Genomic DNA, 12,426 nt, shown 5'->3' with positions numbered 1-12,426 from the left:
TTAAAGAGCAGAGGCAGCTGCATAGACAGAGCTCTAGGGTTACTTTATACTCTGCTAATACAGCTCTCAGCTTGCAAAGATGGAGAACGGCACCGAAGGCAAGAACTTCTACATCCCGATAAACAACAGGACGGGGGTTGTTAGAAGTCCTTTCGAATATCCACAGTATTATTTGGCAGATCCATGGCAATTCAAATTAATGGCTGCCTACATGGTTTTCCTGTTCATGACGGGCTTTCCCATTAACGCTTTGACGCTGGTGGTCACAGCTCAGAACAAGAAGCTCCGGCAACCTCTCAACTACATCCTGGTGAACTTGGCTGTGGCTGGACTGATCATGATCACATTTGGATTCACAGTCACCATTTATTCTTCTCTGGTGGGTTATTTCAGTTTGGGACCTGGTAGCTGTGCTATGGAAGGTTTTTTTGCTACTCTCGGAGGTAAATTTTAGAATATGTTGTGTTGCACAGATAAATAATTGTTTTGTTTTCACTGGTTTTTCATCTTGATTTATGCTCTTGATTTTTGTTTTTCTTCTTTAACAGGTCAAGTGTCTCTGTGGTCTCTTGTGGTCTTAGCCATTGAGAGATACATAGTAGTCTGTAAACCAATGGGCAGTTTCAAATTTTCTGCCACCCACTCTGCAATGGGCTGTGCTTTTACCTGGTTAATGGCTCTGGCCTGTTCTGTTCCACCTTTGGTTGGCTGGTCAAGGTGAGATAATTCCCTGAAATGGATCACATGACTTACATACATGCAAAAAGCATCAGAGTTTATATTTTAATATTTTTTGTTAAGGCTCTGTCCACAAAAATCCATAATTTCTTGTACATTTATAATTTAAAAGTGGTACTTCTGTTGTACATTGTACATCTTAGTAATCTTTTAAACAATTGTGGTCACTCCTAGCCATAAATAAGAGAGGAGAGACATTTGGAAACAGAAAATGGAGGTTAAAGAGGGCACCATAGAAAATGGGAATAAATAAGTTGGTATTTTTAGAGGCGTCTCAAAAAGTGGTGTGGTCCTTCATCTCCAACAACCCTCATCTTGAAGGAGCAGGCAGTGTTCTTGAGATGGAGGCAAAGCAATGAAGTGAATGGAGTCATCAGCAAAATGTGTAAAGCAATTTTAAAAAGGACCTTAAAAATTATAACAATTTCAGTTTAATTGTGCCGTCTACTTTGCTGTTAGAATGACCCTTTGAAAATGTAACTTAAGTCACTGCCACCTGTACATTCTTCAAAACCATAAGATCCCTTGTCCTTTCAGTTTGCAGATCTTTAATTTTTTTTGCAATGTGCAGTATATGTGTTGGCTTTTTAAAAATCAGATATATTTAGTACTTTTGCTATTGAAGAAATCCCAACATTTTGTTTGTTTTATTTCATAAAACTGATAAACTGCAAACAGGAAAGTCAATTAATGCATCATTAGAACTGCAATAGGACACTTTGAGACTTTTCATTTGTTGAAAATAGGTATAAGAACAATGCAAGTACATAAGTTACAACATATGTCTAACACAGTGTGTCTTGTATCCAAAGGTATATTCCTGAAGGTCTTCAGGTTTCCTGTGGACCTGACTATTACACTTTGGCCCCAGGCTTCAACAACGAGTCATATGTAATGTACATGTTCACCTGCCACTTCTGTTTCCCTGTCTGCACAATCTTCTTCACATACGGGAGCCTTGTGTTGACAGTCAAAGCTGTAAGTGTTTAAAATGAAATTGTTCCTAAATAAATTATGAATTATGAAATAAATTATTTTGCGCAACTACTACACCTTTATTAGATAACGTGCTAAACATTAAAGCTGCCATTTCAAAAATTCCACAAGACAATTTAGAGAAGTCTCATGCCAAAAATATTTGCAGTAAATCTGATAAAGTTCCCAAGTAAAAAGGCAAATCCTCCTCTCATGTTTGATCAGAATGATAAATTTAGACCAATTCTTTAAATCATTTTTGAAATGGGTCTTGCCAAAAAGTTCCATATTTGGTAATTTTGTTAAAATATATGTGCAAAAGTCATGCTTCAGATCCATCATAATTTAACCCTGTCAGCCACTTAACACGTTCATTCTTCTTTAATTCAAAGACACTGGTCTCATCTGTTTCAGTGTTTCTGTTCAGTAATGTATCTGAATATAATCATTTTTTGGGTTTTTACTAAAGCATTAAAACTTTAATTGTCTAAAGATGCAAAACCCTGACATTAACTATCGTTGAACCCATTCCCAGGCCGCAGCCCAGCAGCAGGACTCAGCTTCGACCCAGAAAGCTGAGAGGGAAGTGACACGTATGTGCGTCCTGATGGTGCTCGGCTTCCTTTTTGCTTGGACCCCGTATGCTTCTTTTGCCGCGTGGATCTTCTTAAACAAGGGTGCTGCCTTCTCACCTACAGCCATGGCTATCCCTGCCTTTTTCTCAAAGACCTCAGCATTGTTCAATCCCATTATCTACATTTTGATGAACAAACAGGTCAGTCGTTCGTTCTGGTGTTGCGTCTCAGTAGTTATCCACAGGGACAAGTTAGGGGCAGGAACGTCTGCTTAGAAATTATAAAGGGTTTAAAGATTTTCTTAAATCAAAGCATTTAATTGCAGTTGTATTTGTTATAATAGTATGATTTTTTAATTTGTTTCTCTTTCTTATTATTTATTTGTTTCAGTTCCGTAACTGCATGCTTGCCACAATTGGAATGGGTGGCATGGTTGAAGATGAGACCTCAGTGTCAACCAGCAAGACAGAAGTCTCCACGGCTGCTTAAGGATAACCGCTTATCTGCAAATAGCCTCCTTCTTTACATTTTCCTTATTCTGAGTGGCAGTCCTGGCACAGAAATAAAGAAATGGATTCAAGACAAACTTTTCTGCAACAAATGGACATTATTCTCTCAATACCAGCCGACGACAGCATTTTACTGTACACACTCATAATTAATATCTGTGTCTGGGGGGAAATAACTGAACTCTAATATGAAACACGACCTTAAGTGTTTCCTTGTTCAAAAGTGATGTTATCATCTGTTTGTGGAAGGTTTGGACGGTGAGTGGGTGAGATTCACCTTTGTATATTTATGAAATGAAAAATTTTGCATATGTTTCATCCTCTGTCGAAATAGCCTGTAAATATTTTATAAAAAAGAAAAAAAAGCTGTAGGAAAAACAGATTAAATGCATTCATGAAAAGATGTGTTGGTCTGTGCATTCTTGTTTTCCATTTAGGTGCTTCAGGAATTTTGATTTTTACTAATTTGAGACAAAAGATAAAAAAAAGAGTTTTCTATCCTTATTAGAGTTAACCTAATTATGTCTTTACAGCATCTTTAGTGACTCAGAAAGGGTGTGAAATGAAAGCTTGTTTTTGTCTTAATGCTTAAAACTTTATTTATAAGAGCTGTCAACAATGTGTTGCATTTTTTTTGAAAGAAAAGTATGATTTCATAACTCTTTACAAAGCAATGAGGTAGCACGTTGGTTTGTGGTTAGCACTGTTGCGTCACAGCAAGAAGGTCCTGGGTTCGAGCCCCAGGTTGGACTTGGGGGGTGGAGTTTGCATGTTCTCCTCATGTTTGCATGGGTTTACTCCAGGCACGTTTCCTCCCACAGTCTAAAAACATGCATGTTAGGCTGCCTTCAGGCTCAGGCCTCAGTTGAAAAAGAGATATATGATCTGAGTGGGATTTGCCTGGTAAATAAAGGATCATAATTAAATAAAATCCCCTGCTTTTACATTACATGATTCAATATAGAAAAATTAACCACATGAACTCTAAAGTTTGAACAAACCTATCTACAGAATACATGTGAACCTCTGGCACTGTATTAGTAAAAATGAAATATCTCTGGTTTTGTCAGATAAAAATACTCTTAGAGTGGCTTGTAATGGCTGAGATGTGATTCTGACCTCTGGTGTGAGTTTGAGCAAGCGTGCGTCTCTTTGTCTTATCGCTGTGATGGAGGTGATGTGTCCTGACTTGTCTCTCTTCATGGGTGGAAGCTGGACAGGACTAAGGACAAGGGAGTAAAAAGAAAAGGATGTTTTCACACGAAAATTGCCACCAGTTCATCACTTTTGTACAGCCAAACTTGCAATTTTCATTGTCCATTCATCCCTCCATTCATTTTCTTTTGGAGACTCTGACGTGAAAGCACATATCGTTTCTGCTCTTCTTAACTATCGGGTGCTGCTGTGGGAAACTTCCCTATCCCAAAACACAGGAAGCTCGGTCCTCATGGAGCAGTCCCTCCCAGCTGCAGTCAGAGCAGGAGATGTGCAGACTGCAAATGAATCATGCATGAGCAAAGCTGCCCTAGGCTGATCCTGCTCTGCTGTAAGACAGTGGAAATTTATAATTTTCTTTGTCTAAAACAAATCACTGCTCTAAAATACCTAAGTGTCTTCTTTAGGTCACTTCTTCCAGGTTCCAAGCCTGAATAAAGGAGGAGGGTTGGAATTTTTACATTTAGAAAAACAAGAATTGATAGAAGAAAATTAATTTGTAGTTCTAAACATATTTAGGGTGTTTTTTATTTACTTGTTGTCTCACCTACAGCAACCATTTCAATAACATACACATGGCTAATTATGCAAATTAGGTGATGATGCCATTTATTGCCTTTTAGGACAGCTAGTATCTACTTACTTCACTGAGGACTTATAGAGACGAACAGGAAAGGAAACCATTCAAGCTCTCACTTATACCTGGTGACAGTTTAGAGTCACTAAGTTACCTAACACACGTGTTTTTAGTCTGTGGGAGGAGAGTACGCAGAGAAAAGTCAAACATGCACAGTGAGAACATTTAAACTCTGCATAAAAAGGCCCCAGTCAGGATTTTGAACCTGTAGCTCCAACATCTGCTGCCTTTTTACCTGTGGTTGTGTGTGTATTTGTTTGTAATGTTTCATGAACTATTCCACTATTTCATGAATCACTGGGAAGGTTTTCATCACTGGTTACACATCTATAACTGATTAACATCACAGCCAGTTAAATGTATTTTTCAGCCCTTCAAAACTTAATGAATAATTGGGGATCTATGTCTACTTTGATGGATCATTTATTGAAATTAGGAAGAGTTGACAGTTCCAAATATGACTCAAGCTGTTTTCATCGTGCTCTGCAGCTCAGAGATATTATACAATGGCCGCATGTGAAAAAACAAATATTTAGCTAAATGGAATGAAGGATTTTACTCAGATTTTACTGACTGAGTCGAGGCAGCTCCAAAGAAATTCCAGGCTTATTTTTGCATACATTTTCACTTTTACTATCTGTCTGTAGAAAAACTTCTACTTTTACCTACATTTGGTAAATCCTGAAAGAAATCTGTGACACTCATACTCTTACTCAGTCCATTTATGACCTCAAGGGGCATTTTGTCATTCAATTAAATTTCAAAATCAGAGAAGAACCATTCACAGGCCTTATAAAATAATCAGCACAATGTTATTTCCAGTTTGCTTCATTACATCTCGTCTTAAGAGCCTCGATGGTTTATCGTGTTCTCAGTCTAATAGACTTACTTCTTTTCGCTAATTGGATCTCTCTGTAAGACACAGATACTGTACAACTACAATTATCAGCTCACAGTTAAATGCTTCTACTAATCAAGATGCTGATTAAATCTGCTTCTATTTTGCCGATCATTGGGAATTATTCTCCATTCAAGCTGGGGGTCTAAGGAGACCCCTACACTCTCTGATGGACAGGCTGTAACATGCCTTTAATGAAAACTTTAGGATGTAACTTCAAAAATAACTGGATTGGCTTGTATTAGGCTACTGTGTGTTATTGCTCTGCAAAACATCTCCTCTATAAGTAGTCAGAAAAACAATAACAACAAAACAATCATTTGTTAAAATTACATTTCTTTTTTTTGTTGTCCTCTAAGTGTACAACTCTGGTTCTAGGGAGTTTAGGGAATTAGGTTCTTCTTCATGCTTGAGCAATGTGTAAGTCAGTTTTAAGGGATTAAGAAAACAAAACCTGGACACTGAAACTGAACTGAAAATAGGCGAACAGCCACAAATGTTTAATAAATAACAATAAACCTTAAAAGCCTGTAGAACCATTGCTTAAGACCATTAAAAATATAATGTTTGGCTTCTTTTAATCCATGAAAGGTAGCTAAAGACTTCACACAGCACTCATACCATAGGTGAAAAACATATTTAATGCTGATTTAATTATAAGTAACTCTCAGCTTGCTCTTCCACACTGGTGGTCTCACCTTAATCCTGGGAGGACTGAAGATTTAAAGGTTTTCCACAGTGTTTTAACTGTTAAGGCTGTGCTTTTCTGGACTGAGGTCTCCTAAATTGTTCTTTGAATCAGATGGGGCCACTCTCCCAGATCTCTATTTCTTCTGTCTGCCAATCTCAAGCTTCTTATTTTCCTTCTTCTAGATGTTACATTTGTTTAGAATTATTACATCTATCACTACTGCTCTCTTCTGCCAACAACAACAGTGCCTGGGTGGTTAGCCATCACCTGTTTTCCAATCTGGATATCAGATTTTAAACATCTTTTTCTGAATTCAACTGGTTGAATCAGATGAGTTCTGGTCAGAAAACATTAAGTTTTTGGTTTAATTCCTAACAGATGCCTCGATACATTGAAGCTGTCCAAAATGTCTCAAAAGAACAACAAGAGTAAATGGTGGATTTGGTAAATATCCTTCTTCCTTGTTCTACAACTTATAAGAAGCAGAGTGCTTTTTAACTATGACACCTTAAAAAAAGGACATCAAGTAATTGTAGCATCTTGTTAAATAGAAAGACAATAATATGCTGCTTATTCAACTACAACTTCCACTACAAAATTTAAATCCTTGTAAATCTTGTATTCTTGATGCTGGTCTGCTCATTGTTAAGTAGATTATACTGATTTAGCCTCAGTTTTGTGTAACCAGATGGCCTCATCTTACAGTGCCTCATGTGGGAGTGGACACCCTCTACTGTTGGGATATCAGATCGATAACTACCTCTTACATTTACTGATGCAGCTTTTTCTTGTCTAAATTCAGGACTAAAGGTTCAGCGGGCTTGTATGTTGTGCAAATATCCTGTTTTTGTTCTACAAAGACATAACCTGTGAGCATCTTTCGAGATAAACTTTTTAAAAAAATCCTATTCTGAGTTAACTGACTAAAATTGCTTGAGTTCAAATGTGTAAAATTTAAACTCTGATGATCACACCAACACAAATTCATACAAGCTGTTACATTTTTAAAATGAATGAAATTCTTTTTATCATATTATGTTGTTTTGTTTTCTTTTTTGATGAAATGCATTGGTGGAATACCACTGGTAGACCAGGAAACAATGTCCCCTCATGTAATTACACGCAAATACCCTACATCTGATTGCACATTCAGCAGTTAAAGGTTGTCAGGGTTTACAGCCCTAAGCAGCAGGTGAGACTAATGTTGCAGACCAATGGAGTCCAAGCTACCAAGAAGCTCATAGAGTTGCACTGATGTGTTGCTTTCTTCTCGTCTTTCTTGGTAGGAGCTGATAAGAAAATCAGGCTGATAAGGATTTAAAAGCATTCGGAATTTATGGTCAATGCAGAATAAGCGTGTAACATTTCTGTACGTTTCTCAGACTGGATCTTCATTCGAACATTTGGATCTTCACTGTCCATCATCATTTGGAGAAACCATAAGTGCCACCATCTTGATTGGATTAACCTCAGTATCTCCTTGTCCTGCGGTGGTCTTGTCGTGATGTGGCAAAAGCTTACTGTAAGAAGTGGATGATTTGTCACACCAACACCATCAGAGGTGAAGAACATCCATCGTCATGTAACCTTATGTTTATGAAGAAGGTCAGGGAATGAATGACGTTGTGGAAAAATAGAGAAGTTTTGCAAAAACTTATGTCTTCCTGACCACTGTTCTTATTAAATTTAATTTATTTGTCTAAATGAACAAAACACCTTTAGAACAAATTTCTGTTTAATTTTAGTTTCAAAACAAGGTTGTATTTATTCTTTTGTTGCAGTAAGGCTACTGTCCTAAGGTGTGTATGCAAATGAGTGTTAATTCATGTGTGCAGGTACCTGGCTGTGATTGGTTGGCCAAATGAGGACCTGGCTGTTGATTGGTTGGAGTCCACAAGGTGCAGGATGGAACTGCAGCTGTGCTAACATCATTCATCCTCTGTTTACCCCAACCAGCTGCAGCCGTTCCATTGTGCTTCATCAGCACCAGTTTGTTTAAATCATTTGAGGGATTTTTGTAGGAGTGGGCTGTCCATTTATTTTAAACATCCTTTTCTCCTGTTTTTGTTAGTTAAGGAGATCACAGATGGTCTTTTTGGATACATACATTAAGTGAATAAAACAAAGATAATTTTGATATTAAGCCCTAAAGCTAAATGTTATATGAGTGAACAAACACTTGTAAATAAATGTGTATTATGATAAAGTAATAATTGTGTCTTTATTTATTTTTTTAAGTTCCAAAGCTTGTTTCTATTTATGTTTCCCCTTTCTGTTTCTGTTCAGGTTTAAGAAGCAAAGTGACTTGGTTCTGTGTGTGAACTACTTCCTCACTCAGATGGAGGAAAAATTATTCAGGTTTTAAGCTCTGTGGTTTTTTTTAATGTCTTTTAGCTTTTTGAACTGATGCCATGTTCTGCTTTGTGTTCTAGTATGTCTATGTTTATTGCTGCTTTTATTAAATGCACTTAATTTTTTTTCCCTTCCTCCATTTTCTGGTTAATTCGACTGTTTTTGTCTGTTAAACCTGTTCCTTTGTTCACTCACAGCTGATTATATTCCAGCCTTTGTCTCACCAGGCCTTTGATTGCTAATTACCACTCATTGGTGGTTCATTTGTTTGTCAGCAGGAGGTGTGGTACCTGTGTCCAAGACATTTTGTGTGTTTTGCCCAAGAGGCGAGACTGCAGCCAGTTTTCCAGGACAAAAGAAGACATTTTCTCTCAGTCTGAATTCAGCCCAGTTTTCTTTGGTCGCTGTTGGATTTCTGCTGGTTTTGTTTCAGCTCTGTCCTTTCCAATTTATCTGGGTTCTTTCTCTGCTTATTTCTGCACCGCCTTGTGTTTACATCTATCTAAAGAGATTCTTCAGATCTTTTGAAGTGACGTTTTGTAAAAGAGCTATATTGCTTCTGATAGCTTTTTTAACAACCTCAGTTTAATTCTGAATAGTCCAAAATAAAACTCTATTTAATAACAAGTGTAAGTCTGAGTGGGTCCAAGGACAAAATGGATTGCTGCTGTCTTATCGCAACTTCAGTCTCAAACTTTTATAGTTCCCTTAATCACTATCTTCTAAACTTTCACTTTACTTTTGGGTGCACTGCTCCTTTAGACAAGCATGAAGTCACACTAACAGAGTAATATATTATTCAAATTTATGTTTAAAGTGGAATATTATGTTATGTTCAGTACTGAGTAACTCCGGGCACAGTAATGTGTTTGCAGTTATGTTTTGATTGTTAACAGCCACTAAAGTCAGTTCTTGAAGTAAAACTGTGAGCAAACAAAGTTTATCCATCACTGTCTCAATTCATAAAGATTTCTATGTTTTCCCAGCTTGTCTTTATCTGGGTAGAGATGATCAAGACACCTTAGGAATTATTTTGTGGTGACACAAGTTTCTCAGCAGTGAGAAACCACTCTCAGCCTTAAAGTAGGGACTATATGATTTCAGCAAGATCTCAATCAGCTGCAAGCTGTGATTGTGTATGAAGTAAAGCATCATCTGCAATTATCGATTGTTAAAAACATTTAAAGCCTGTGTGTCTGCTCATACGTGCTGATGTACTTTTTAGTCAATTCACTTTAACCCTAAACATCTTCTTAAATGTAGGGTGGGTGTCAAATGGAAGGAGGATATTTAACCTTAGGGTCGTTGTCCTGCGATGCTTTCTTAAAGTCAATTATCAGTCAGACTTGAGCTGTTCACTTCCCTACAATCCGCCTGTAATCTAATTTTCCTAATTTGAGGATAACCCTGAGAAGGTATAAAACATCCACGTCAACATAAACTATCCGTGTGGGGTTGGCTTTTACCGCTCTGACTCTGTTAGTGTTTTTTCATCAACCTAGAACTCCAGGAAAGAAGACATCTGAGGATGGGTTGGGATGGAGGATACAAGACCAATGGCACTGAGGGAAACAACTTCTACATCCCCATGTCCAACAGGACAGGAATTGTTAGAAGTCCCTTTGAATACCCTCAGTACTATATGGTGGACTCAATGGTCTACAAGTATCTAGCTTTTTACATGTTCTTCCTGATCTGCACTGGGACCCCAATCAACGGACTGACGCTGTTTGTAACGGCTCAGAACAAGAAGCTCCGTCAGCCTCTCAACTACATCCTGGTGAACCTGGCTGTAGCCGGACTCATCATGTGCCTCTTTGGCTTCACCATCACCATCACATCTGCTTTTAATGGCTACTTTATTCTTGGACCCACTATGTGCGCTATTGAAGGATTCATGGCCACCCTTGGAGGTAAGACCGAAGAAACAGTTGATGATTCAAATGAATCTAGGAATCATAAATGGCATTATGATTCTTATATTATTATGTCTGCATTTTATTGTAAATGAAACACTTTTCCTGTCTTTTCTGTCCTTGCAGGAGAAGTTGCCCTCTGGTCCCTGGTTGTTCTGGCTATTGAGAGGTATATTGTTGTGTGCAAACCCATGGGAAGCTTTAAATTCTCTGGAACTCATGCTGGAGCTGGCGTCCTTTTCACCTGGATCATGGCTCTTGCTTGTGCTGCACCCCCGCTGTTTGGCTGGTCCAGGTAAAACTCACATGTCTTTAAATCAATCACTGCAGCTTAATGAGTTGGCTGAATGGTCTGTGAGTTTAAACTATTCAGCCTAGCCTCCAGATCAGCTGGGGTTGGAACACCACATCACGTAAAGGCCCCCGGAAAATCTCCAGAAATCAAATGAAATATAAAAGGATTAGTAATGGCCCATTTCTTTCCATAATTATTGCAAATAAATAAATAAAATAACCATAATGAATGAAAATAGTAAGATTGCTGTAAAGTCACAAGCCTCTGCCTGTCATTTTGTGGGATGGTTGCTGAAAAGAATGGGAACCACTGCTGTAGATCACTAAAATAAAATACACATGTTTTAAAGATGAAGACAATAGAACTTGATTTCCTGAAATAAATATTTAATTGTATTTTTTAAACCTTACATAGGTACATTCCTGAGGGCATGCAGTGCTCCTGTGGACCTGACTACTACACTCTTGCTCCAGGCTTCAACAACGAGTCATACGTCATCTACATGTTTATCGTTCACTTCTTCACTCCTGTCTTCCTGATTTTCTTCACTTATGGGAGCCTTGTGTTGACAGTAAAAGCTGTAAGCAGAGCTTAACTGTCTACCTAAGTTTCTGAATGAATTTTGCTCTTGTTGTACAACATCTTGCCTAAATGAACTCCACAGGCAGCAGCCCAGCAGCAGGACTCAGCTTCTACCCAGAAAGCTGAGAAGGAAGTGACACGTATGTGCATCCTGATGGTCCTGGGCTTCTTGGTAGCTTGGACTCCATATGCTTCCTTCGCTGGCTGGATCTTTATGAATAAAGGAGCTGCTTTCACTGCTCTGACAGCTTCAGTCCCTGCTTTCTTTGCAAAGAGCTCGGCGCTGTACAACCCAATTATCTATGTGCTGATGAACAAACAGGTGGGCATACCATAGAAGTTTCCGGATTGAATATTAAGTATTGAGATCTCCTGAACTGGTCTCATTGCTTTGCCTTTCAGTTCCGTAACTGCATGCTGACCACTGTTGGAATGGGCAGCATGGTGGAGGACGAGACCTCAGTTTCAGCAAGCAAGACAGAAGTATCAACTGCAGCTTAAGGACCATGTGTCTTAATCATGACAACTTCTTCATTCTCATGGACACGTTCCTTAATGATTGCTTTCAGACTTTAAATGAGCCCACTCAAACGATTCTTGAACTTTTGCCAAATGAATTCATGGATTTAACAGCTCTGGACCAAACATTCAAAGGAATTCTATCTCCTCTGGTTATTTGCATGAATTAGAAAGTGTACATTTATTTTGAAGGTTTTCTTGTACAGTATTTGTTTAAATGTGTGTTTATGAACGTGTGTGTGTGAGTGAATGAGAGAGGGGGGGGTTTGGTTGAACTTGAAAACACCTCAGCTTACACAGGGGCTGTAAACCTCTAAAAACCTGAATGTGCAATCAAATATAGGGGAACATTTTTGTGTTGGTTTACTATTGGCTTTATTTTTACGCATTTCATGAAAAACAATAAAACAATATATAGTGTTGACTAGATAATAAATGCATGCATGAAAAGACAGTTGTGTGTTCATTACCTCCTGTTTTTTTAGATCACCTAAAGTTCACAGAATTAAATGTCAGATCTGTTG

At 38.1% G+C, this 12,426-nt stretch overlaps 2 protein-coding genes across 2 annotated transcripts; both read left to right on the top strand.

The window, feature by feature from the left end:
• On the top strand, positions 1-3,200 carry opn1mw1 (opsin 1 (cone pigments), medium-wave-sensitive, 1). The gene is made up of 5 exons (XM_017408275.2): positions 1-443; positions 549-717; positions 1,551-1,716; positions 2,249-2,488; positions 2,679-3,200. The coding sequence occupies exons 1-5, from the start codon at positions 80-82 to the stop codon at positions 2,775-2,777; spliced, it is 1,038 nt and encodes a 345-aa protein (XP_017263764.1). The 5' UTR covers positions 1-79; the 3' UTR covers positions 2,778-3,200.
• Positions 3,201-10,053: 6,853 nt separating this feature from the next.
• On the top strand, positions 10,054-12,354 carry LOC108231311 (green-sensitive opsin). Its single transcript, XM_017408266.2, has 5 exons — positions 10,054-10,503; positions 10,633-10,801; positions 11,216-11,381; positions 11,466-11,705; positions 11,786-12,354. The coding sequence occupies exons 1-5, from the start codon at positions 10,119-10,121 to the stop codon at positions 11,882-11,884; spliced, it is 1,059 nt and encodes a 352-aa protein (XP_017263755.1). The 5' UTR covers positions 10,054-10,118; the 3' UTR covers positions 11,885-12,354.
• Positions 12,355-12,426: the final 72 nt, after the last annotated feature.

The sequence above is a fragment of the Kryptolebias marmoratus genome, linkage group LG4 (assembly GCF_001649575.2).
Source record: "Kryptolebias marmoratus isolate JLee-2015 linkage group LG4, ASM164957v2, whole genome shotgun sequence".
NCBI lineage: Eukaryota > Metazoa > Chordata > Actinopteri > Cyprinodontiformes > Rivulidae > Kryptolebias > Kryptolebias marmoratus.
The sequence above is the reverse complement of the archived record's forward strand: the minus strand, read 5'-3'. Positions and strand labels throughout refer to the sequence as shown.